A 26829-nucleotide genomic window follows, 5' to 3' on the forward strand; every position below is an offset into this window, starting at 1 on the left:
AAAGGAAAAGCTATATTTTCGATTTTGCCGCTATTGGTCGACAATATAAATATGATCTCACTCTCGTAACGAAATATATCGTTGACGAAAGATCGAAAGACGAAACAACCTAGCGTAGGATAGCGACGTTATTACGAGTAGTCTCGTCGTCAATGGGAATATCATTTAAGTACTCACTGTCTGGCCAAGTGTTGATAGCAAAGAAGTAAGGAGCATACATCAACTCCAGAACCTGTATCATGTTGGATTCGACAGAATCTACGAAAGTCCCGAACACAATGTCATCGTGGAACGTCTCCGCCTTGAAAACGAAATCCGGTTGTCTCAAAAAGTAAGTGAGATCATACACTGGGGACAGAGGTATGTCTGATGCCGCTCTTAGCTTATCCCCTTCGAAATATATACACAGAATCAGGTCTTTTGGTTCTGTTATCCAGTTTTCTATTCCCTGTTTGTAAAATAAATAAAATTGTTACTATAAGTAATTCATAATTTGACAATTTTAATTGTTTTAGCAACTTTTTTCTTCAGTTTGACTTGTGAAGTAATAGTAGGTAAAAGATTTTTTGATACAAAAAAAATAAGTACCTACGTACTGCGTTAAAAATAAGTAAAAATTTTGTAGATTTTTACTCATTTTTATAGACATCTCTCAATGGATCAAAAACTTTATTTGCAATTCTATACTTTATACGTATTTTTAAAACAGTATACATCCTCAAACAAATGCCTCTCTTTGAATCGAATCTGTAACTAGTAAAGACAAAGCAAAGCCAACTCCATCCGTAGATATCAAACTAACTTGTACAGCCGCCTGATTCCAGTCTTCATCTCTAAGGTCGTAGAGGGTAGTAATTTTCTTAATGTAAGAGATCAGCAGATGTAGCTCTTTGGGGTCGTACACTGGTTTAACCGGCTGCTCAGCCAACTCCTTTTCTAATTGAGCTAGTCGCTCCCTTTCTGCAAGATGAAAGTTAAACTAAAAATCCCGTGCCAAGTGCCACGTGCAGCGTAGGTTTCCACAATCAGGCCGGCTAAGAATGGTGTTTTTTGGTTGAACACAACTGTTCAAATCTTAATTCTAACTTAACTGTGGCACTTCTCTTTTTATTTTGATTATACCTAGGTACTATTTCTCTGATTTTTTCACGTATCTAGAAACAAACGTTGAACTGGCAAAGAGAGGTGTGGATTTTCATCCTGCTCGTAAAAAGGTAGCCGGCTTCCATTTTAGATTGCATCAATAATTACCATCTGGTGAGATGGTAGTCAAGAACTTGTAAAAAATAGAAAGATTGGCGTCTCCTAGCTACATGTTATAACCAGTTTGAAATCATAAAATATAAAATCTTACCTCTTTCCTCCTCAGAATTGTGACTCAGATCGTCACTCCACGTCGCCTTGACCCTCTTAATACCTGCCATTGCTGTCGTGCAAAGCTTAGCCTAGCTTAGCTTAACTCTGCTAAATATACCTACTCCAAGATTGCTTAAAACTTCTATCGCTTACGAATATGAACAGTTGGCCAAAGCCATGTTGTTTGGCAACTGAAAAAACAAATTAGTAATTATGACACTGAATTATTTTTATTATGCCAAGATTTGAAACAAAAAGTTTTTTTGTGATATTCAAGTTTGTTCTTAACTCTATGAATGTAAGTAGCCGTAAGTGGCCACTGGATCACTCAAATATTTAATAATACTTAACCTAATCTGGATAAATCTCAAACTATAAAGGAGTTCGCTTTATAGGTTGGGTACAATTACAATTATCGACACAATGAACACTTGACTACGGTAGTCAAGGCAAAGCTTTGCTTACTTGGTAGTGTTATAACACAATTTAAAATTATGATCTTAGCCGCCAGACCTGTCAGTTTATAAAAGCACTATGCTCCTATCATAAATAGCCAAGTTCTGTAGGCAACTGTGGAGTTTGATATTTAGTTGCTTTGTTGAGGTAGCACGTAAGAAAGGTCTAGAAGGTCTAAACCCTCAGTAGTAGAAAATTTAAAGCGCATTTTTATTTTCTTCGGCAAATATGAGAACGCCAGCATCTTGATCGTCAGACGCCTTCAACCGTTAAAACCTCTTTTCAATTTATATAATTTTAAACGATTTTATTAATGTTACGATACATAGCAGGATTGATTGACACACGACGTAGGTCAAAGTTGTATAAATTTCCTTTGATAATTATTTCTGCTTGATTCTGAATTTCACAAAATTGGTCGAGGAATTTTGTATTCATAATACGAGGTAACAATTACGACTTTCATATGAAATGCTTATTGGACAGAATCCCCAACAACAATCTTTTTCGTGGTCTTGGTCAATTTTTCTTGATTGGTTTGTAGCAGCTGCTACGAATTATATTATACCTACGTTGGTTTCTAGGGCTTAGTATATTTTAAAGCATTGCCTATTCATTACTGAATTAAAATATTAAGGGTTCTTCCGCCCAGTCCTATTAATTCTGCCACACTTCGAGGTAACAGTGACCAGCAACTCCGACTTGCTGGCAGATGCATGCCAGAGAGTCGTATTTAGCCTCCACGGCGTGAGTTACTGACGTCTTTGGGTGGATTTTGTTTTTGCGAATCATAGAGCGGTGGCACCTGGGACAAGAGGGTTGCCAGAGCTGTAGAGGAGCAAAGGGATGGTGAAATCGGTCTAATCATGATGGGTCATTAGCGACAATTAATCTATACTAATATTATAAAGCTGAAGAGTTTGTTTGGTTGAACGCGCGTTTGGTTAATCTCAGGAATTACTGGTCTGATTTGAAAAATTCTTTCAGTGTTAGATAGCTCATTTATCAAGGAAGGCTATTGGCTTATATTATACCCGTATTCTTACGGGAACGGGAACCACGCGGGTAAAACCGCGCGGGGTCAGCTAGTGGGTGAATTGTGCAACTGGTGGTCAGTGGTGTCAAGCATGCCTCGCCATGTGGTCCCATGGCGTGGGGCTTCACGCGGACTAGGGAGGCGCGCCGGCGGCTGGCGGGCGTGCTGCGCGCGCTGCTCATCGTGCAGCTCGTGCTGTCGCTGCTGATGGTCATCCTCTGCTATAACGTCAGCGTCAAGGTCATGTCGCTGCTCAAGCATATACACAGGGTAAGATTCTTTTCGTTTTTTAAATTATATGACAGATTTGCGAATGAGAACGATCATGAGTGATGAAATAGATTATGTGGGAACACTTGTCTAGAAAATGCCTAGTTTTGTCATGAAGGTGTTGAGACAGAGATACAGACGTTGGAATGAGATTTCTTACGCCACGTTCTAGTTAATAATTTTGTCAATAGGTACCGATGCCTAATTGTTGCCATTCTTTAAGACGCGGCTCCCAAAATGACCTACATAAACATATTTATATGTTGTCGTATTCATCATTACCTTATTTTGATGTATGAGTGCAGTATTTAGGCATCTCTTTTTATGTAACAGAGGAAAGGGGTTGGATAGACTTGAAACGCTGCCAAGGGTAATCTAAACTTATAATAAATCTGTAGAGAGGTCAATTCTGTACATGAAATTATGAAAAACCTATATGTCCAAATTAACTATCATGTGTGATTACTGATCGATACTGATGACAAAAATGCAATCAGCAAAATTTTTGTCTGCCTGTCTGTATGTTCGTTATAGAAATGAAAACTACTCGACGGATTTTAACAAAACTTGGTACAATTATTCTTCATACTCCTGGGCAGGTTGTAGTATTTTTACAGCTTTTCATCATGCTACGATCAATAAGAGCCGAGGTACCACGGTGTAACACCACCAACTTCCATAATACAGTCTGCTACTGGCCTACTGAGTATTTTTGAAAGATAAACTATTAGATTAGATTATGATTAGGGGCCAACCGCCAAAAAGGCAATTAGTTGTTGTGCTATTTAAAAAAAAATTACAACAGTACACAGTGTTCCTGCTTTACGGGCTCATCTTACTGCAAGCTTACGCTATGAAGCTGCACTATACTTCTGGGTTCCGTTTGCTGTCTTGGCTGTTACGCTGCCCGCATTGGCCCCGAGCAGCGTCGATCACCCGCTTGTGGATCGTCAGTGGTTCACTGGTGGCAATCAACGGGCTGCTGGTCCATGCCGCTTGTAAGAGCACTTTGAAGGTAAACATCCTATCTTACTGTATGAAGCTACACTATATCGGGATTCCATATTATGCTGTTGTGGTTTTTACTTCTCTTTCTGATTGTGTAAGTGCCCTAGGCTCATTATGGGGACTTGAGCGGCATCACCGGGGGTTTTGAGCGAGTGCAGAAGCATCGTCTATTTGGGCACGAAGGAAGAAGCAGAAGATGTGGACGCTCCCAAGATCGTGAATTAAAAAGTCCACGTTCAGGTGACGTCAGATATCGGAGACCTCGTCTTTGCCGGCGACGAAGCTGTGTAGCTTGTGTTTGTGTTGCCAAGGAAGAATTGTCGGTCCTTTTGTACATAGCTTTTACTCAGCCGGAAATGTTTGCGAGAAGCACCGGTGAACTGCTTATGGATCGTCAGCTGATCATATGTTGTACCTATTACGAACTATTGGTGCATGCTGCTTGTAAGACCACGTGAAGGTGAATCTTACTACACGAAGCTTCACAATATTTCTAATTTCCATCTGCTATAGTGGTTGCAGCTTTTCATTGGCATCACGGGTGTGGATTGTAAGTGGTTGACTGGTAGCAGACCACAAGTGTTAGTCACTTAATTGATTACCGTATCATTTAGGTCGGAACGGTCCTTAGAAATATCGACTCGTGACTTTACTTTACTTTACCTGAGATTACCGTGGTCTTTTAAAACGTATTCTGCTACTTTATGAGACAAGTGGCGATCGCATGCGAGCCGTCTGGGACCAACCCTCCTGTGGCAAATAGAACGTTCCATGACGACTTCTCTTTGAACCGCGTCATACACCATCACGGCTTATCTAGAGGGCAAAGGGGCAACTTAAATATTTTTTAATAAAGTCTTCTTCGTGTTCCAGTCACTAATGAACGAGCTGGCCTCATCTCTGCGCACTGGGATCTCTCACTACCTCACTGAGCCGATATGGAAACGCCTCATCGATACAATGCAGGTAATGGATACATCAGTTGTATAATTAACTAAATAAACTCGTATATTATTGGCGTATCTAGGATTGTTTCATAGGGTGGGCCTGACCTCTGACATGCTGCTGAGCAGATTCGACACTCAATATAAAAATTTCGTTTACAATGTTTGTGGACGCAGGGTCAGAAACGGGTTGACTGTTTTTATTGATTTTTCTTTGTATGTTTTGTATTTTGGTGTCCATTATAGAATTTAAAAACAGCAGCTTAGAATTCTAGGGTGAGCACTGGGCTACTTTAGGGTGGGCACAGACTGTATATAATGAAGTAGTGCTCAGTTGTTTCTAGGTCTGGGCGTCTGGCGTTGATGTGGTCTAGTCCACACGGACTCTACAGAAAAATCATATGAGATAATGGAATATATTTGTTTCTTTTATTATAACCATTTATTTGAAATGTTTGATTCAAGGTAGAGCTGAACTGTTGCGGGGTAGAGCGGCCGAGCGACTGGCACGAGATCCCGTGGATAAATATCGACTTTCTCAACGAGGAATCGGAATTAGTGATGAAGTTAGTTACTTTTACTTTTACGATACGTGATAGCCCAGTGGATATGACCTCTGCCTCCGATTCCGGAGGGTGGTGGGATCGAATCCGGTCTGGGGCATGCACCTTCAACTTTTCAGTTGTGTGCATTTTAAGAAATTAAATATCACGTGTCTCAAACGGTGAAGGAAAACATCCTAAGGAAACCTGCATACCAGAGAATTTTCTTAGTTTTCTGCGTGTGTGAAGTCTGCCAATCCGCATTGGGCCAGCGTGGTGGACTGTTGGTCTAACCCCTCTCATTCTGAGAGGTGACTCGAGCATAGCAGTGAGCCAAATATGGGTTGATTACGAACTATTTAGAATTGTTTTTTTTTTTAAAGAAAATAATTTTGTAATACCTAACTGATATCATTTATTATTTCTTAAAAACCTGATATTTTGGTAAACCTCAAAACCTGTAAAAGCATGTGTTTTTTTGTCATCTTTTTTCATGTTTTGTGCAAATAAACGATGATTGCTATAGCTTACCTACTTACATCTTAGGGATGTAGTTGATGGATCAAGTATAGTAACAGTAATGTCCTCTTAAATTAATCTACAATATACTCCATTAGGATAGCGGGAGCGGACGGCAAGGTGCTGCCTCCAGTGTCGCCGTACTCCTGCTGCTCCCCGAACGTGCTGTCGTCTTGCTACCACGATCCCTTACAACAGGTAGACAATTAAACTGGACAAGTGCAAGTTGGACTCGCTCATTCTTCGTCACAACTCGAAAACTTTTAGTCTTAAAAAGAAATAAAAATCTGTTTACAAAGAAGGCATTTATCGTGTCTTTGATTTCTTGGAATTGATTTTTCGCGATCGTTCTATTTTGTTGCCTCATTTGGCCTAGACGCGCTTACCGCACCTTGCAGTAAGCGTAGCATATCGTAGCGTAGTATATGATCACACGAGCACGGATTCGATACAATAGCATAAATCATTGTTTATTATTTTGTTATGGCGTAGAGTGCTTGGCGGGAGGAGTGGTGGCGCGACTCGATGGCGGGCGCGTCGCTCAACGCGCGCGCGTGCCTGGACGCGGTGCGCGAGCCGCTCGCGCGCGCCACGCTCGCGCTGCACGTGCTCGTCGCGCTCGTCATACTGCTGCAGGTGGGTCGCTGTGGGGGAGAGTGGTGGCGCGACTCGATGGCGGGCTTCAGGTGGGTTGGGTCGCTATACCTGAACATATCTCTGAAAACTGCAACAAAATCGGAGTGGTAGTTCTGGAGATAAGTGGAGAAGATGATAAGTGGAGGAATGGGTATTGAATTTTAGGGTGAGAGGATGTTTGTACACACCGAAGTACAAACATCCTCTCACCCCAAAATTCAATACCCATTCCGTATAACGTACATTTAACGTGACGGGTAGTAGCGACAGTAATTGTACCATCTATTTGTGATGTTTCCAGGTTTCCAGGTTTCACCTGTTTAAAATCATAAGATCAGGTGTTCAAATCCTGAGGCAAGCCTGGATATCTGAAATACTGACCATTTTCTTCTAACAATTTTTTAGTTAAACTTCTCAGTCGGGAGTTGGGATGTCAGCAATTTTTACATTCCATGCCTAAAAGAGCATGCTGCTGGTCCCGGTCACCATCATTGATATCTGACAGTGATCGTTGAAGATTTCAACATTATATTCACGCACTCTGTTAACATATTTAGCTCAACAAGTAATGCAGATTGAAGACCTCTATTTCGTAGTACTATTTTTGATGACCTTATCCTAATAGTAGTTAAAAATTCTTGATGAATTCTGCAAATACCTTGAAAGGTTGCCTCCATTGATTCATATCAATGCAGGCAACTTTTCAAACTTTATAACCACGAATTATTGACTAATATTGTTACTTGTGTTTGTTTAGGGGGTGATAATCCTGCTGATGTACGCGGTGTGCAAGGGTGCCATGGACGCGGTGTCGCGCGGAGACTGGACCGAACACCACCACACCCTGACGGAGCATGTGAGCTTCTTTTATGTGTTGTTCACTACATAGATACTAAAATGCACTGCCCAAAATAACTCAGCTCAGTTTGAAGCTGTACCTATATGAGAATATAGTATAATTTGTAATAATTATAGTTAAAGCCTACCCTAAGTTAAAAGCCTCGTGAACTCCACTTATTATGGCAAGAAACAAACGTCGGAAGTGCATTCCACACTTTACTCAAGCTGGTAAAATGATACTATTGTTACAGTGCTCGACCTCTGAAAGACACAGAATTATCGAATACGCAGACTTCACCCAACTTAGATTTAATAAAACATTTGATCCGATTCGGATCAGTAGATTTGGAGAAATCTTAGAAAACACTAATTTCAAAATTTCGTTTTTATTAAGCGAAAACTACTGTTATAACTTACGAGAATAAACGACATTTCAGAAACTTTGTACTTACTCAAAATTAGCAGGAAAAGATGGCCTGAAAGGGTCAACCGTTTAACTATTTTTTTTTTATTACTACAGCAAATGGAGTCCGAGATAAGCGTAGGCGCTTGTGCCTTAACGGCGCGTAAACGGAGGCCCAGAAAGAAACTGCGCACGCGCAGCTATCCCTATCTCTCTTAGCGGTATGTGTCCATCTAATCATTAGCAGTCTATTTTAAGACCTAGATCTCCGTCCCTTACACGGGGGATATGGAGCTAAAGTGACTGGCGGCACAATTATATTGCCAGCTTTAGTGATCTCTTTTACCCACCAAGAGATCGATATAGATAGACGACAAGATAGCAACTAACTTATCGTGCGCTTACTGTATCCAAGCTGATCTTGATTTGATCACAAATCGTTGTGGTGTATTTAGGGTGACAATGTTTAATAAGTTCTTCTTGTTATTCTTAGGGTGCCTCTCCGACTAGCGATGGTTGGCAGTCAGTTTCTTGAACTCGTCTCTATCCTTCGCGAGGCGAAATAATTGTGAGGCGCTCGCGATCCCGGTCCACTCTCTGATGTTTCTCAGCCAAGACTTCTTCCTGCGACCAACGCCTCTTCTACCAGCAACCTTTCCCATCAAGATGAGCTGTAGAAGCTCGTATCTCTCGTGTCGTAGCACGTGCCCTAGATACGCGACTTTTCTTGTCTTGACGGTCTGCAAAAGTTCACGCTTCTGATTGACGCGTCGCAGAACTTCGGCATTCGTCACTTTCTGAGTCCAACTGATATTTAAGTTCGTGAAAATGACTCAGACCGACAACATAATACCACCAACATTCCAAGCCCTACCTTGGATTTTTTTTTATGAAAGAATAGCTCTAAGTTTTATGGCTGGGAGGGCTATTTGTAACGATGTTTTATAACGTGACGGGTAGCAGCAACAGTGATTATACCACTTTGTGGTAGAGGAAACATCTCACGTAGATCTCAGGACTTGTGACCTTGGGTGTAGGTTAAGAGTGTGCAATATGTAATTTGGTGGTTACAAATGGTTCTGGATCTCAGATTCTGGAAAAGTTAGGAGCCTGATATTTAGGTAAATGATATTTCAAAGTATTAGCTTCGTTATGACTATACAAAATACACAACTTGTAAAACTTTTCTCGATAGTTTATTTTTTTTTGAAAAATACATGTTTTGCTCAAATTTTGCTTTCAATCTCAGGAAAAGCAAACTTATTTTCTTTAATTTTTGTTTTGTATAGAAAATTACGTATATGTATATCTTGAACATGGCCATTTTGTTTTTCGTTGTTGTTTAATTTACCTACTTGCAATTAGGTAAAATGGTTTTGGCGCTCACGTCATAAAATTTGCGTCGCGCGTCAATCGCTCCGTGCTTTTCACTCACGTGAAAGTCATAATTCGGCGTCTCGCTTGCGCTTCGAATTTTAACCATATCGTACCGAAGCGCTGCGCGCTCTTAAAAGGATTTTTTCAGAATGCATTAACACTCCCCTAACATACATATTCAAAATCAAAATGATTCAATGTATAAAACAATATTTTCTTTTTCAGGTATCGTACTCTAGATCATATAAGATCGTAGATCATATAAATATGTAAGATTGAATATAAATAAACGTTAAATTAAGTTTTGTATCATAAAAAGTAGATCTAATTTGCGTTTACTGATCATTTGAGTACCTACCCATACCTAAATCAAAGATGGCTATATCTCTAAAGGTTGAAACTATCCGCCCAGTAACCGGAAAAATAAATAAACCTGACTAATTAAAATATTTATTCAGTTATTCTAAGAATAAAATTTATTCCTACGGTTGAATAGTATTCTATATGTACTTTTGTTATTATTCAGGTATTCGGTTTTGAGGTACGATTATATAATAAAATATACTCAGACACATAATGATCCGCCCACTTTAATATACTCGCGTCATATTAAAGTGGGCGGATAATTGTGCCTCTGAGTATATTATAAGCAGGTTTTAGACTTAAAGAAATGGTAAGCAAATAAAACAAGCGATAATCAATGCAAGGCTTTAATCTGTTTTTATTTCAAACAGTTCCCTTACAATCTAATAGTTTAAGTAACAATGCGTGAATGCGTTCAAGCCGTCGTTTATGATTTGTGCGGCGCCATCTTTAAATATAGATTATATAAATAATATACTTTTTAAATATTCGTTTTAGGCGCGGCCCCGGGCGCTCCTCAATCCTATATATTATCATCGTTCTATATACCAACGTAACAAATATACAAAAATCTCATATTTACATACGGGCGGGGGCGTAGCACCAGTGGAGATTGTGGAATGTCATTTTTTTAATTTATTTTTTATTCGGCTTCGAACATCGCGTTTTCGCCAAAAGCAATGGCGAGGCCGATCGCCCGAAATACTGATGACAGTGACAGCTGTCAAAGTGACAGTTAAGGCCACAGATTAAAAACCAAATAAGGTGCAGTCCTGAGGGGAGACTGACTCGATTTCGATTTTTAAAGTGCGTTTAGGAATGTTATTTGTTTTACTTATTGAATTGCTTTATTCAACGCAAGATGTGTTGAACCCATCTTGTGTTGAGTAAAGCATTAAATTTTTATTGACGAGTGAAAAAAATATATATGTATGTCTCCAGTTTTCTTCGTGGGCGTTTTCCATATCGGTATAGACTTTCAAACGTAAAGAAGTTCAATGTAAGTGCAAAATCGATAACTTTGTCTTTTAAACGAGTACAATCTTGAAAATACACATCCTTCTAGATTTTATTTAGAGACGTTCTTGCTTATAAATAACAAAAACCAGCACAAATGTTTTTGCTATTTTTAAACATTACACAACATCTGAATAAAATCTATTTAACAATATACATAATTCCAATCCAAGCTTCTGTACCCATGACTATTTAATGGAAATCGAATGTAATCTATTAAATTATTATTTTAAACTGATGTAGTATTAAAATGGCGACATTATTTATTGTCGATACGATTACAAGATATTTATGAGTACAAAAACATTTTCAAGTCTTATATAAAGCGATTTGTATTCAACATAATTATTATTTTCTCCTAGTCTAATGTTCGGGTTAAGGTTTTATAGGGGCGGTGGACCGTGCGGGTATCTCAGCACGGGTTGTAAGGAGGGTGCGGGTCCCCTGCAGTCGCCGTGCGGGGAGAGGGGGGCGAGGGCCGCAGCGCCCAGTAGAAGTAGCAACAGCGCCTGGAAGGGTAGCGAAGCGCGGGCGACGCGACAAACGAATCGCAACCCCCTCTGCACGCGGCCTAATTCTTGTTCCTCACGCTCCTCGCTTAAGATGACGCTGTAAAAAAAATACAATAACAATGATAATATAATCGGTGTACATACATAAAAAAAAAATACCGACCGAATTGAGAACCTCCTCCTTTTTGAAGTCGGTTAAAAATTATGGACTTGTTACTAGTAAGTTACTACTAAGTAACTTACTAGTAACAAGTGACAACTATTTTATGGACATGGACATTTTGTAACTTATTATTTTGTAATTGTGACACTGTATTAATTTAGTTTTATTTTTTCTTTCAAATGTATTTAATTATTTAAGATAATTCATACACCAGTTATGGTAAAATGTATAAAAGCTCAATTCTATAAATGTACCATCATGTTAAACTTACATTTTCATGAATAAAATATCATTCATTCATTCATAGGTAATATAGTAACTCAGTGTTTTTTTTTAATATTAAGAATAGTTTTTTTTAAAATGACCAATGTTCCCTTTACTCCATTTAATCGTATTGACTGTGCTAGGAGTGGATATGACAATATATAATCGACTTTACCTACACACAGTTAAGAACCGTGCAGCTACTGCTTTGTATTAATAAAAAATCCTTCTCTCTGTTTATTTTAATCTCCCAAAGTAATGAGTGGATTTGATTTTTACAGCAATATTTTTAAGTGTTACGATAAATTTTGATTGCGAGAGAAAACAATAGATAGAACATGTGAAAACGGATAAAATAAAATGAGAACATAAAAAACTAAATGAAGTCATTAGTCAACTTTTGCTTATCGCGTTGTTTGTTGTGTAAGTACATGTTAAATTTTTAGATAAAATCCTAAAACTAGGGCGGGGTCAAGGCATTTATTTGAAACTACCTACTATTAAATTAAAAGTGTTAAATAGTCAGTGGCAAGTGTATTAACTAAATACGTGTAAATACATTCGTAAACAGGCTATATTTATGGCTTTTGTTGCATTCTGTGTAATATATTTTATTTAATTCACCTTATTATTTTCAAATGAATGGATTTTAAACCCACCACGCTACTTCAATGCGAGTTGGCGTTGGAGTTGGCTTAGGGTAATAATGTGCGACTCAGTAACAATCACTACCCGATTTTAAATATAACCTAGTGGTGAAAATTTTGAGAATTTCTTGTAAGAATGAAAATATATATTTCATAACCCAGGACTCGAACCTAGGACCTTATGATCGAAAACTGTAGGAATAACAAGGCAATTTTTTTGTATAGTAGACAGAAAAATTGACAGCAATCATTAATTGCTGGTTTAATAACTCGACGACAATATTTACGCCAACTTTTCTAGCCGGTTAACGAGGAAAAAGGTCATAACTTACTCATTCTCGTCGAGAGGCGGCAAGCTCATTGCTGGTAGTTGTTCCTCGTCTTCCTCCATCAGCTACGGATAACAACATTACGTCAACATACGGTGCAAAGCGACTACTTTACTGTGATCATTATTATTGTTATATTACGGGGACTTGTACACGGCAAACACATACTTTCATACTGTTTTTTAATAAATAAAAGTTATACATTTTTAGTAGATAGATATATAAATTATTTACATATCGTTGTCTCTTAAATTTCAAACATACTATCTAAATTAAATAGCATTTTAATGTTTTAATCCTGTTCTTATAGCTTTAGCTTTGGGAAAAAAAAAATTTTTTACTTAATTACTCGCAACAGTATGAAAATAGGTATTTAAATTCGAAATAGACTTAATTTTCTATATTTATTTTTCAAAATAGGTGTCTAATCTTAATTTTGGGATAATATTATTGTTTAAAGCATTTATTAATAAGTAATATACATTATTATAGTACCTAAATCTTACAGTTTACAACATATTAAATACTATAAAAGGGACTATTATCCTATAACTGTAGTAAGTGTAAGGTATAATATTCTACAAACGAAGCTGGCTGTCGGTTTGTCTGCGGGTTTTGTTGTGCAGTGTTTCTAAGCAGTGTGAAGCGGGCAACAAAAGACAATTTCAAATATGTTTCAATTTGACTAAAGTGTGACTTAATCCAATTAATGTGTTTTGTGTCATTATCTTATTATAACGTTCTATCTGAAATTTTTAAATATACCTACAAAATTTTACTAACATATAAGTATATTAAAGTCTTCTAATTTTTTTTATATTTGAATAGATTAAAAACTATGAAAAATATTAAATCTGATCATTAAATTGCTTTCTGAGTAAAAAACATTTTCAATAAATTTCAATTCAATACGGTAAATTTCTTGTGTAAAGGTTGATTGTTTCCAAACATCTTTGTTATTAAGAAATAACTTGAATTTTAAACTAAGAATTTGGGCCACGTTAAATATGGTTTTCAAAATTAGTGAATTTGTTTTATATGCTGATTAGGGAGATTTCATTACTATTACGACGCACTAGCGGAAGCCGTTATTGACGGTTGTTTTGTATGTACGAGTATTGTACAAGTAGTCTTGTTTCCTTGTTCCTATTAAGCGGGCTATAGACCTTCAGTTTTATTAACAACTTTTGTTGTTATTTTTATCCATGTATTTGTCAAAAAAAATCAAAATGGGGATGATGACTAGGTTTGAATATATTGATTTTTATGGTAAAATCGGGTAAATAAGGTCAATGTTAACTATTTATACATAAAAGGCAAAGATTGTCTGGATATTGGCAAAATAAATAAGATTATAAAATTTCAAAATCTATTAATTTTTTTATCGTAATTAGATGAAAATTCATACAGTTTTAGCTTCATTACATTAAATGTGACATTTTTAAATAAATAAACTATAAACATAAACGCACAAATAACAAAGATATTAGTAATTTTGTTTGAATGTCCATACAAATCTAACGATCAGCGAGCCAACGACGTCACTAAATCGTGCCATTTTGTATGGAGCGTTTTTCAGGGATCCGCGGCAACGCCGCAAATCTGACCCTTTAAATGCTTGTAGCTCCGAAAGTAATGATCGCAGATACTCTGTTATTAACAAAATTGCTTTATTATTAGTATACTCTTAATTTATATACAATTTAAAAAACTGTCATCATCCCTATTCATTAATTTCAAGTAGGCTCAGTTTATAAGCACTTTTGATACGTCAGTTGACTATTTGTAAAGATGACGATTGTTATGTTATAATACTAGGAGATGTTCCGAGTATGTATTGTAGTGAACAGTGATGCGTGGTGCTTGCGCACTGTATGCATACGCACCTGCGTGGAGGCGGCGGCGGCGGCGGCGACGGCGCCGGCGGCGGCGGGGTGCCGCGCGAGCGCCGCGCCGAGCTTCAGTGCGTACACGCCCGACAGCTTGCGCAGCGACTGCAGGCGGAGACGAAGCTCGCCCAGTCTGCACCATGTCACAAGTAGTTAGGATTGACTTAGTGGCATGCATACAGTTTCAAAGTAAGCACTAGGCAGGTTCATGCCTGCCTTCTTTTTTTTTAATCGGTTAACCTCTTGACTCCTAAATGGACGACCGGTCGCCCATCGTATCCGTTACGTGACATGTAAAAAAATATAAAGTAAACTAAGGGCAATAGGCGAGCACAGTATCATGCTCCGCGCGATAGAGGAATATAAAGATTTTTTTTAAATGGCTCACAACGGTAGATTGAAACCGCATTCCCTGACTGTCGGCTTCTTCAACGCAGACGGGCTTTTCGATAAAATACTCGCGGGCAAAAGCAGTGATATTTTCTTGTTTCGGACCTTTTGAAGCGTGTTTTTTTCCAGTCTTAAAATTTTTTTAAACTATTTTTTACATTATTTGGTACACTAAATAGGTATTTTGTGACAGTAAAGCTTTTCTGTATTTATAAGTAAAGTGGGTATATTTGAATTTGCTTTGAGTAAACAACAAAATTCTCGTTGAAACAGAACCTAGAACAAACTAGACAATGTTAATGTTAAGTTATACAACTTAACAGACTACAAATTACATGGTACGTTATCTCGTTCCTACGCCCAGAATTTTTTATTACCTGGTAACCCTGTTAGCTACCAAACTCAAGAATTATCGCAAATAAAAATATTGAGCTACTCATGAAGATTAAGCTAATCACGGAAAATTAACTTTATAAGTAATCAATTGTAAAAATGCTCTACGGATCCTGGACTAATATGGCTATAATATAGGTAGCTAATATAAAATTGTGCTTTACCTTCTGCACACGTCCTGAGCATCTGCCCCCTTGAGTAACTGAGCGGCGTCTCTCAGAGCCAGCACTCTCGGCTCAGCTCTGCTCAGCTCGTCTCTCAGCTCACTGAATCTCCTGAAGTCTTTCCGCAGCTCGTGCGGCGGCCGCGTCAGCCGCAGCGGTTCCCGCGCGCGGACCGTGCGTTCCGCCGCAGCTAGCTGAGCCACTAACTCTATCACTGTTGACAACAAACACACAGTATTAAAAAATAATCATCATCATTATCAGCTTTTTTTAAACTAGCGGACGCCCGCGACTTTATCCGCGTGTGATTCACAAATCCCAGTAAAACCATGGATTTTTCCGGGACCAAAAGTATGTGTTAATCCAGAGTAAAATCTATTTCAATTCCAAATTTCAGCCAAATCAAATTTCGCTTCAGTAGCCGCAGCGTAAAGGAGAAACAAACATACACTCTTATACACACACACATTAAATATCACGTCTCAATCGGTGAAGGAAAACATCGCGAGGAAACCTGCATACCAAAGAATTATCTTAATATTCTACGTGTGTGAAGTCTGCCAATCCGCATTGGGCCAACGTAGTGGACTATTGGCCTTACCCCTCTCAGTCTGAGAGGAGACTTGAGCTCAGCAGTGAGCCGAATATGGGTTGATGATGACGACGACGAATACTTATTAGTGTATTTTTTTCGTAGGACGTAGGCTAAGACTCACCATTCTGCGCAAATACGGGTTGCTATAAACAAGGTGGTGTAATCATCAATTTCTCTACTTCGAGTTGTTACAGAAGTCCGAGGTTTTAGAAGGAAAGTTAATATTATATAGCCCAAGCCAGGACATTCAGTCATGTTCCGTTGAAACCATAGGCTTAAAGACATATTAAAAGGTCAAAGCATTTTCATTTTCTGAACATATTACGTTTGCTTAATATTCTTTCCATACGCTTAAAAGTTTCAAGTTACGATGTCACAGATCAAACTTACAAAGCTATCGCTTGGAAAATTCGATAATGATATGCGGGCGACGGGGAGGGAAGGACTGCGCAGGTTTGATATCGCGCGCGGAGCAGAGGCTGGAAGTGGGGTGTATCAGTTCCGGATTTATCTGTCATCGCTATCCCCGCCCTCCGTGGACTATCGGGAAAGTTACGAACGAATTTGCAACTTCTGACGGCCTCCGTGGCGCAGTGGTATGCGCGGTGGATTTACAAGACGGAGGTCCTGGGTTGGATCCGCAGCTGGGCCGATTGAGGTTTTTTTAATTAGTCCAAGTCTGGTGGGAGGCTTCGGCCGTGGCAAGTTACCATGATGTCGTGCAGAAACCGAAAGGAGTGTGGATTTTCATCCTCCTAACAAGTTAGCTCGCTTCCATCTTAGATTGCATCATCAGTTACCATCAGGTGTGATTGTAGTCAAGGGTTAACTTGTAAAAAAAGTAGGTACTGTATAACGTCGAAGGTAAGAAATAAAGCTCACCAATATCATGGAACTCCCTATTGTGCACCAGCGCAGTCTGCAGGCGACCCTGCCACGCCGCAGCGTTGGAGCAGGCACGGTCCCAGCGCTGGTTGGCGCCCACCAGCCTCTCCTGCACGCGTTGCCCGTCGGCCGGCGACTTGGCGTGGCGGGTGACGTGCGAGCCCACTACGTTGAGAGACACCACCAACGCTTTGTGGGAGTCCAGGTCTAGGAGGAACTCGCGGTGGTCCTGGAAATTGTGATGGATTGTAATGTGTAGCAGATAGAATTGCAACCCGCTGTAGTAAAGGTATACCTATGAGTATAGTAGCCGACTAGGATAAGTGTTTGTGAATCCTTGTAAATCCCCATTCCTTGCGTTACCGGGAAGCAAGTGTACTGTTCTCACTGAGCCAACAGAGTCCAAACCCAAGTTCTGAGTCACAGGAAAGGAAACGCCCTAAAGTTCATATCCCGACGTTCTTCTATCAATCGGACTCTACTCTGTCACAGCTTCTGTACTAACCCAAACGGCCCGGTCTCGATGCGGTAATAATACATTTAAAGAGCTTACGGAAAATATGCCACCAGCAAATAATATTTACACGTTCAAGCCGGCCATTATAAGTTATTGAAATATGCATGGTAATTCAATATTCCCCAACCCTCTAAATAGGCGAAAAATTCGTGTGGATAAGGGATTCCACCTGTCGCGGACTTCTAGAATTCGAGACCGTAGTTTTAATAACCTGTATAGCGTCTTTAGGTAGGAGAGAGTTAGCGCGTAAATGGGTCACGAAGTATGGGTACTGTAGTGTTTGTGTCTATATACACCGGTAGTGGGAGAAAGTGGGCAGTCTGTCTCTGGCATCGAGAGATGGCGGACGTGTGCCGCTGGCCATTATAGAGTATAATAATGGTGAGACAGTGACTTACTGCTATTATAGTAAGGACAAGGGACCTAACAGGTACGTTTCCTTGGAGCTATTGAGATATAATTACCTGTATGGCGTCTTCGAGCGTTCCTAGTCTTGTCCATGAATTCAGCTAACTCCAGCCACTGCCCCGTTTCCTGAGTGGGTCATGAAGTAGCATGTGTACATTTCCTTGGAGTTATTGAGACAGTTACCTGTATAGCGTCTTCTAGCGCGTCGTACTGCTCGGGCGGGTCGCTCCTCGCCTCGTCCGTGGCCTCGGCGAACTGCAGCCACTGCTCCAGCCGCCACAGGTCGTTGTCCAGCTGCTTCCAGTTGCGGTCCGAGCACAGCGGACACGTCAGCCGTCCGGACTCGCTACAACACACGGACCTTGTACATTTAATCCAAATAAAAAATCCAGGTACGAGGTATGACGTCAGAGGGGAGTGAGTGAGGTACGGGTTACAAGCTTCTTCATTCATTGTACATCTCATGTCAATGAAAGCTAACACCTTTCCCTCCGCTATATCATCATACCAATGTATGTCAATGTATTCCGGGAAGTCCATTTGGCTTTTGAATGTTGTGGTAAATTGACAGCGTTTGTGTGTATAAACTGTGCTCAAATTTTTGAAACTGAATCTGGCAATAAAGATTTTGCACAGAATTTCAACTACAAAGTTGAGTGTTGTGTGTATCAATATATAATTAATCTCTCATTTATTTATTACTTCTTTTTTTTTAAATTTTTAACAATATAAGTACAAAACATTATTAAAAATTTATAATTTTTTTTTTTTTGTGTGTATCAATCATTATTACATCACAAATTGCAGCGTGTACCGTGTAACATTAGGTACCTACATATTAAACTTCATGCGAGTTTAAAAAATTACGGTATTATAAAATAAAATTATTTTACTAAATAATAATTATTAATTAAATAGATTAATAATAAAAAAATCAAATTACAACAAATAACCCACGTTCAAGAAAAGAACATAGTTAGTACTAAAATACCTACATAATTTAAATAAAATATAAATAAAACAAAGCTCAATATACAAATATAAAAAAAATAAATTCAGAAATTAATACACATTTCCAACTACACAGTCACTTACACTACAGCCATTTTGATAAGCCACTTTTGACTGATAGATAATAATAATTGCGTTTTATTACGTTAAAATTAAACAAAAATTAGAAAAACGTATTTGTTTTGTAAAGAAATATTATTTCTTTATTTTATAAATCGATGTCCAAAAACATTGAAAAAAAAAAAGTATATTTGCACGTCCAAAATTCGTACGTTGCAATGTCAAAATGGATCATTATAATGGCTGGACTATCCATGCATTAATTAAAACATCTAAATAAGCTTTGTTGATAAATTAACAGACACTTTAAATCTAATAAGTTAATTAATCCACCACAAAGATTCGAGTGGAATTAAATTAAATCATTATAAAAAAGTGAATTTAAGTGTGCATACAAATATTAATATGCAAACAAATATAGAAACTAATTTGGTGATACCTATCAAGAAATTCGCTAACAATAAGTTTTGTGCAACACTTTTAGTGCTCATTTGTGTAAAGTGCTCAGTGTCAAAACAGTGAAAAAATGAAAAGGTAATCAGAGGGCCTAGTGGCAGTTTGATACTGTTACTATCGCGTTAACGTAAACGCGAATTTCTAAGGAATTGAAACAGCGCCATCTAGTGGCACTACTGCACAATTGTTTCATTTCCTTAAACATTTGCGTTTACGTCAACGCAATAGTAACAGTATGAAAATATTGAAAACTCCCACTAGGCACACAGTTTATTGTGCTATAAACTTGTCAAATAACGTTTACTTCATAAAACTCATAATTTATTAATGTATTCGACCAAATAATTGGTGTAAATTAGGTGAGTACCTACAAATGATGTGTGTTATTATTACCTACTTTTACAAAAAAACTCCGATTTTAAGTGAAAATTATTATTTATCTGCAAATAGTTTGAAGCACTATAGGAAAGTTGTGAGCGAATTTCTATTTTGAGTATCAACATTTATTTGCTGTTAATAGACTATCCAACTTGGTTTACGCCATCTATCCATCTATATTTACTGATGTTATAATTCTGTAACAACTATCTCATTGGATAACAGGTCGAAACGTTTTATTACAGAGGGCCTATTGGCAGTTTGATACTGTTACTATCACGTTAACGTAAACGCGAATTTCTAAGGAATTGAAACAGCGCCATCTAGTGGCACTAATGCACAACTGTTTCAATTCGATGAAAATATTAAAAACTCCCACTAGGCACACTGTTTATTGAAACATATCAAATGTATCTACTATTTAAGATTAATAATAATTGCCAGGTGTGGCTAATATGCATCCGATAGAGAATAAAGTTGGATGGTTGGCGCCAACCAAATTGGCGCGTCTGTATTAAATAGAAAATATTAGGAAGCTGTACTCACTGTTCGCACGTGAGAGCGTACGACGCGGAGTGGGGCAACCTAGGACCAAAAACGACTGTTTAATATCGCATGCCAGGTTAACAAGCAAATAACACTGGATATTTTGAAATATTTTCACTAATAGACTTATATTTTTACATTAAATCACGGGCACGATCTACAGACCGACAAACTGATAAAATATAACAACAATAAATTAATTCAAATCAGTTGATCTATGTATGTTTAACAAAGAAAAGAAAATCGAATGGACTCTGAATAGAAATACCGAAATCTTCACAGATGATTATATACGGATGCTATCTTTCACGGATCCTAATAAATATTATAAAATGTTATCTCTAGTAAACATTTGTTGATAAATAAAAGATGTGTTTAGTTGCGATGAGATCATTACTTAAAGAATAATATAAGAAGACTGATTTGTTTCTAATTAGTTAGGTAATATTAATTTGAAAGATTTTAGATAAAAAAAAGAAAAATAAAGCTGATGATATAGGTTCGTTATTAAATTTAGAACCTACGTTAGTTTAGAATTTTGTTGTTAAAGAGATTACCGCAGTGTTTAATCACATTAGTGCTAAAGAGTTAAAAGTGGCTTTCACGAACCAAATAAGCCCACCACCAAATCCAAACGTGCTTGTGCGTCTACATTGCATTGCCATACACATAGCTATGCTAAATTCCCTTTTGCATAAAAAATACGGACAAACAGAAGACAATACCCTCCTATATGTTACCGGTGGAGCCCGCTTTTCCTTTTGTAAGTTTAATAATAATCATGCCATAAAAGAAAGCATGTTTAAGTCTGCAAGTTTCCTCAAAAAGACAATTTTTAAAAACATTTAACATTCTATAGGAAATCCTAAATCGGAAGGTTTGTCATTCAATGCAGAAACAAAAAAAAATAGGCTGAGAGTATGCGGCCTTCTTCGGTAACATATACAAATTAAAGTTATATCAGTGAGAATTTATAGATTGAAAAACATTTAAAGACTTACCTCAAGTTGTTGATTTGCAGCTCACGTTTCTTAGCTTGCGCTAAAAGGTCTTCGTATCTCAACGATAGAGATTCAACTTCCTTTAACATGGCTTCTTCTTCGTTAGCGTCGCATTCTGTTAGCAACAGTTCTGATAAATGTTTGGCTAGTTCTAAAGTTTGTTCAGGTTTCGCTCCCGCTTTAGCTATTTCTTTAGCGGCTGTCGCTAATTCATCACTGCCAGCGTTTTCCTTTATTTCATGTAGCAAAGATGTTCTTAGTGCTTCTAAATATTCTGAGGTTTCTTTGACAGCGGAAGCTAATTCGACTCGATATGTCTCTTTCGATGTTAGTGTATCGACTTGTAACGCTGCATCTGTTTCCCATTTTAAGGTGTCAACCTGTTAAATAGGGATTGGATTAAAATTTCATGTTGCAATAAAAATTGTTATAATAGAAATAATATAGATACTGTTACTAAAGCTACAACATCGATAAGAGTAATAATATTGTTGAAATCAAAATAAAAAAGTAAATAAATATTGTATTAAAAAGGTTAAGGTCGAACCTGTATGGCACTGTCCACATCCCCTACTACTTCGGCTCGAGCTAGTTCTAATCTTGTCCTAACGTCAGCAAATAGTGCACGGTATTCGCCCACCATGTCAGATACACCAGGTACGGTGGTCACAGCCACTGACAGTCTGTCAGCATCGTCCACTAACGCCTCGCATTCACGAAGGTCTTCTTCCACACCCTTAAAACAGATTTTTTTATTAATATCGATTTATGCTTGGGCTTGTTGTATAATCGGTATCGTATTACAAAACAGGAAAAAACAAATGCATCAATATTATAATATTATACATATGGTAATTATAGACATGTTTTTGTAATAAATCATAACTGATTATAAATTTATGATGTAGTACGAATTGTAGTTTCATACATAACAAATAAAATAACAAATGGCGAAACGTAGACATTAATAAAAATTAAAAAAAAATTACCACACAAGGTCTTCATGATTCATTTACTATGCATAAATTATGATGATATATTGTTTTTGATACCTTAAATACAATAAGTTAGATGTTTAATAAATTACTAATACTTACATCTAACTCTTTGAGAGTGGCGATTTTATCAGTAGGCGTAGGAGCAAGATGCAATGCTCTGGTCAATCGAACGTCAGCTTCAGCCAAGGCCACAACTGCTTTACCGTGAGCAGCCACAAATTGTCTATGAGCATCGGCTCCAGCGGCATCTACTCTTCCCCGAAGTTGTTGCCAGCGTCGTACAGCACTTCTCAATCGTGCTGCATCATCAGCTCCTAAGCCACGGAGCTCAATACCTCTAGCAGAAGCCACACGACTGTATGCATCTTCTAATTTCTTTATATCCCCTTCTAAATTATCCAAATCCTTGATAACAGCTTTGGAGACGCTTTCGTCTTCCGCCTCACCTCGCTGTTTACGAGTCTCAATTTTCTCAACGCGTTTTTCAATCGAGTCCAGTTTCTTTTCTACTTTAGGTAGGAGAGAGTTAGCGAGTTCTGCAGATTTTCGTATCTCTTTAAGCGCTTTCTTACGCTGTTCCGACATGTCACAAATATTCTTCCATTTTTTCTCGACAATATCAACTCCTGTGTGTAAGTTACGTAAGTCGAAATTGCCTTTAAGTACATCTGGGTCATTAAATATTAGCTCGCAGAGGTTAAGTAGTTTACCAACTTCTCCGCTCTCGTTTTCTATATATTTATGTATTTCGTCACGTTCCTGGAATTTACTATCAACGGCTTTAGCTGTTAAATGTTCTAGTATGACTGGTGCAGATAAATTAGCTTCTATTGAATGTAATCTCAACCTAATCTCTGTCAAACGTTCCTCTAGTTGAGTGATAGTTTCAAGCAATTCGTTAATTTTAGCAATCCGACTTCTTCCTGTATCTTGTAGTCTATGCCACCGCTCTTGAACATCTTTGAGGTGTTTAGATGTATTTTTGCTGTACGACTTTTCATCCTTTTTGGATAAGTCAACTAACGCACTGCCTGTTTCACTAAGCCACTCAAATTCTCGCTCTTTCATGGCTGTTTCCGCTTGAATATCAGAATTTATCCTTCTTATCAAATCCTGAGGATCTAAAGCTCCTATATCACTAGTCGAGGTCGTAGTTTCTAGACGAGATTCTAATATTGTCATCCATTCGGCAAACCGAATTAGTCTGGTGTCAAATATTGTGTAAATTTCTAATCGCTCTTGCAACCTGTGAATTATAATAGATAGTTGATGTTCCAAATCTGCTCGTTGTTGACGGAGTTGCCAGACTTTTTGGTTGACTATCCTTATATCTTGCGGACTAAGGCACTCTTTCAATTGTTCTTGAATAACGCTCAGAGCTTCTATTTGCGTTTCAGTGCGATCTATCTTTTTCCTCAAATCGCTAAACCTGTCAATTGCTTTCTTAAGTTGAGGTCTAGATAGACGGTCTTCATCAGAATACGACATTACATCATTTTGTGTTTTAGAGTATAACTTTTGCAAATCACCAGTTATAGTTTCATATTCCCCAATGAGCCCAAGTATTCGAGTTAGGAAGTCACGCCACGTGTCAAGACTAGCTTGTAAATTATCAACCCTTTTAACAATACCAGCATATTCCATTCTTACGGAAGCTCCGTAAGTATCTTCTGTAAACTCTAATACCATTTTAAGGTTTCCTAATAGTTTTTCCGTTAGTTTTCTACCTTCGGGTAGTTTGTCTGTGAGATTCTGTATTTTGGTTAAGATCTTGTGTATTCTCTTAATATGGACATACCTCAACTGTAACTTTTCTTTCTCCCTTTCAATTTCTTTAAGCCATCTGAGCAGTTCTGTATAAATTTCTTTATACTCATCCCAGGCCGCAATACGAGTGCACACTTCATCGTGTCTTTCAACTATTCGAGCCAAAGTTTCATTGTGGAGATTAGTGAGTGTGTCAAATTTATCTGCTAAATCGCGGTTCTTGGTTTCTCTATTCTCATTCATGAGCACTGACCTTTGTGATGCTAACAAGTTTCTGTGAACGCGACATAAGCGTCGATGTTCTGTTAAGTTTTCGTAGTCAGCTGGTACTGAACCTGACAGGAAAGACTGTAAGTCTAAGAGGTATTCGTTCCACAATCTCAGAGCAGTAGCAGCGTCTCCTGATCTAACTAGCGCGGTCGATAACCTGTGGTAATGGAGGAAGGTGTCCCTGAACATCGCCTGCCATAATTCAAGTATCCTCACGATTGAGTGTTCATCTGATACGTCTCTATCGATGTCTGGAAGCTCCGCTTTTGCGGGCGCAATGTCGGCCTCGCTCTTGCCAAGCGCAATGAGGTTATCGCGTAAAGCTATCAGTTTGTCCTCAACTATTTCGCTATCTTCGTGGACTGGTGTTAGATCCTGTAACAAAAATAATTCAGTCAATTACACTCTTGATATATTAGTATTTAAACTTTTGTGACAGAGCTTGTGCGGGGAACTGAAGACGCGTTCCTTGCGTATTTGTAGTTCTATAGGCGTTTTTTTTTTGTTGGGCAGTTGACCTTATTGTTTAGTTATTATACAAATCCAGATAAGAGCGACTGTTTAAAGTCACACGTCAGAATTTTATAACATTTTACTCCATTTAAAATTTACAATTACTCTAAAATATATACCTAGTAAGTACTAGTAAGTATACCTTTTACCATTCTAAAGGTTGGAAATCTTCTATCTATAGTTTGTTATTGTTGATTTGGTATAATATTCGATCTAAGTCGAAAGTCTATACCTATGTACTGTAGTTGCGCAAACTACTGCTACTATGAGTAAATTGTGCAGCACCTATTAAGGCTATTGATATTATTATTTGTTTAGACATCGTGCCTCGAAAAGCACGTTACACCCTCAGTTCAGGGTCATTAGGTATCATTTGGTAGTGAATAAATAAAAAAGCCGATGCATGTTGTAGTTAGTTGTAATAATAGTAGATAGTTAAAAGCCCAACGTTTTGAGTAAGATTACACAACTTTTATTTTAGCCATACGGTAGCCGAAGAAATCGCATTTAATCCTCTATACTCCACCCAAAAAAGGGCATGGCATATCCCGTCCGTGGAAAGGCCGAGCCCATTTCGGACATAACGCGTGACTGGACACAATAATAAAACAGTTACGGTCACCGTTATACCTTCACTTTGTTTCATGGGTTAAAATAATTATATTAAACCCCTGAGTGTATTAACTAATTTTTAGCAACACTAAAAGATTTAAGTCATGCCTTAAACCTGACTTGACTCGCTGATCCAGTGGTGAGTCCATGTGGTTTCAGATCACGAGGTCGTGTGTTCGAATCCTGGGTCGGATTATGGAATACCTACTGAGTAAGTATTTATTTTTTTCAAGAAATTTTCAGCCTTAATTCTCAATCCAGAGTTAAAAGTCAAAAGTCAAGTCAAAGTTCATTAATTTCAATTGGGTTTAGTTTACAAGCGCTTTCGTTTCGTCATATTAATAGATAATGGTGATAATAATTGGCCGAAATTTAAAATCAAAGTTACGAGGTCCAAATGCGCTTTAGTCCGAGAAGAGCTTACAAGAAACTCAACCAGGGTTTATTTATTGTTTATTTTACAAATTTATCTAGAACTAAATACACAGTCGTGTAATGCAATTCAATGCCAAGTATTTTTATCGTCTAATTAATTCTTAACACTATGTTACACCCCTGTTTCTTGGAGAGCTTAGGCCGTGTCATAATTATAATCATCATCCGAAGTAGCCCTAATCCGCATTGAAGCAGCGTAGTGGGTCTAAGCTCTATATCCCGTCTCCTTTTAATTGAAACCTGACCCTGTAGTAAACCGTCAAAATAGAAAAAAATTATCATGATGATACCAACCTGTCTCATATCGCAGAACATTTCCTTAGCGTGCTGCGCTTTGGCCCTGGCCACCTGCCTGGCCTCGCCCAGGTCGGCCAGTGCCTGGACAGCGCCCGCCACCAGCTGCAGCCGCCTGGCCAGTGAGTCGGCGTCAGCTTGCAGCGCTCTGGAGCCGGTCTCCGCAGCGACCCTGGCGGCTAGCGAACGTAACTCGGCCACACGTGCTTCTTGCTCTAGACATGCCTGTGGAAGAATGGGCGTGTTAACAATTTCAAATCAAATCACTTCATTTGCAAATTGTAAATATATATGTGCAGATCAGACGTTGAGGCAGCCACATTGCTAATTACGTGTAGTGGCATACAATAAAAACTTGGTAAATAAGGGTTTTTGACAATGGCCTCCTCGATTTTTGCATCGGCTTAGCCTCATATATTCCTCATATATCTCTACTAAGGGAGCCTAAATTTTTGTACATCTACTTTGCTATGGTTATTGTTTAGATGTTTTTTCAATACCCACATCTCGATTATTTTTTCTCATTAAGTAAGTGCCTTAGGCTTTTTAAAAAGACCTCAGCGGG

The 26829-nt window shown here is 38.2% G+C and overlaps 3 protein-coding genes across 5 annotated transcripts in view; 1 reads left to right on the forward strand and 2 right to left on the reverse strand.

Moving 5' to 3' along the window:
- The window catches only part of LOC112043205 (dynein axonemal heavy chain 2), a 65119-nt gene extending 63695 nt beyond the window's left edge, over positions 1–1424 (reverse strand). The window contains exons 1-3 of the mRNA XM_052883583.1: positions 1355–1424; positions 803–960; positions 178–448 (exon numbers count right to left, since the gene is read on the reverse strand). Of these exons, the coding sequence (XP_052739543.1) occupies positions 178–448; positions 803–960; positions 1355–1424 (499 nt within the window). The remainder of the gene's footprint in view (positions 1–177; positions 449–802; positions 961–1354) is intronic.
- Positions 707–10322, forward strand: LOC112043207 (peripherin-2). The gene is made up of 9 exons (XM_052883336.1): positions 707–3118; positions 3924–4133; positions 5000–5092; positions 5536–5636; positions 6230–6329; positions 6624–6767; positions 7525–7623; positions 8128–8231; positions 9613–10322. Exons 1-8 carry the CDS (start codon positions 2960–2962, stop codon positions 8227–8229), a joined length of 1008 nt encoding a protein of 335 aa, XP_052739296.1. The 5' UTR covers positions 707–2959; the 3' UTR covers positions 8230–8231; positions 9613–10322.
- The window catches only part of LOC112043184 (muscle-specific protein 300 kDa), a 140247-nt gene continuing 123501 nt past the window's right edge, over positions 10084–26829 (reverse strand). For all 3 annotated transcript variants that reach the window (XM_052883332.1, XM_052883333.1, XM_052883331.1), the window contains 6 exons: positions 18107–18269; positions 16996–17227; positions 15519–15732; positions 14569–14704; positions 12686–12747; positions 10084–11376 (listed from right to left, as the gene is read on the reverse strand). In XM_052883332.1, coding sequence (XP_052739292.1) covers positions 11151–11376; positions 12686–12747; positions 14569–14704; positions 15519–15732; positions 16996–17227; positions 18107–18269 — 1033 coding nt within the window. In that variant the 3' untranslated portion in view covers positions 10084–11150. The remainder of the gene's footprint in view (positions 11377–12685; positions 12748–14568; positions 14705–15518; positions 15733–16995; positions 17228–18106; positions 18270–26829) is intronic.

This window comes from Bicyclus anynana, chromosome 9, assembly GCF_947172395.1.
Source record: "Bicyclus anynana chromosome 9, ilBicAnyn1.1, whole genome shotgun sequence".
Taxonomy (NCBI): Eukaryota; Metazoa; Arthropoda; class Insecta; order Lepidoptera; family Nymphalidae; genus Bicyclus; species Bicyclus anynana.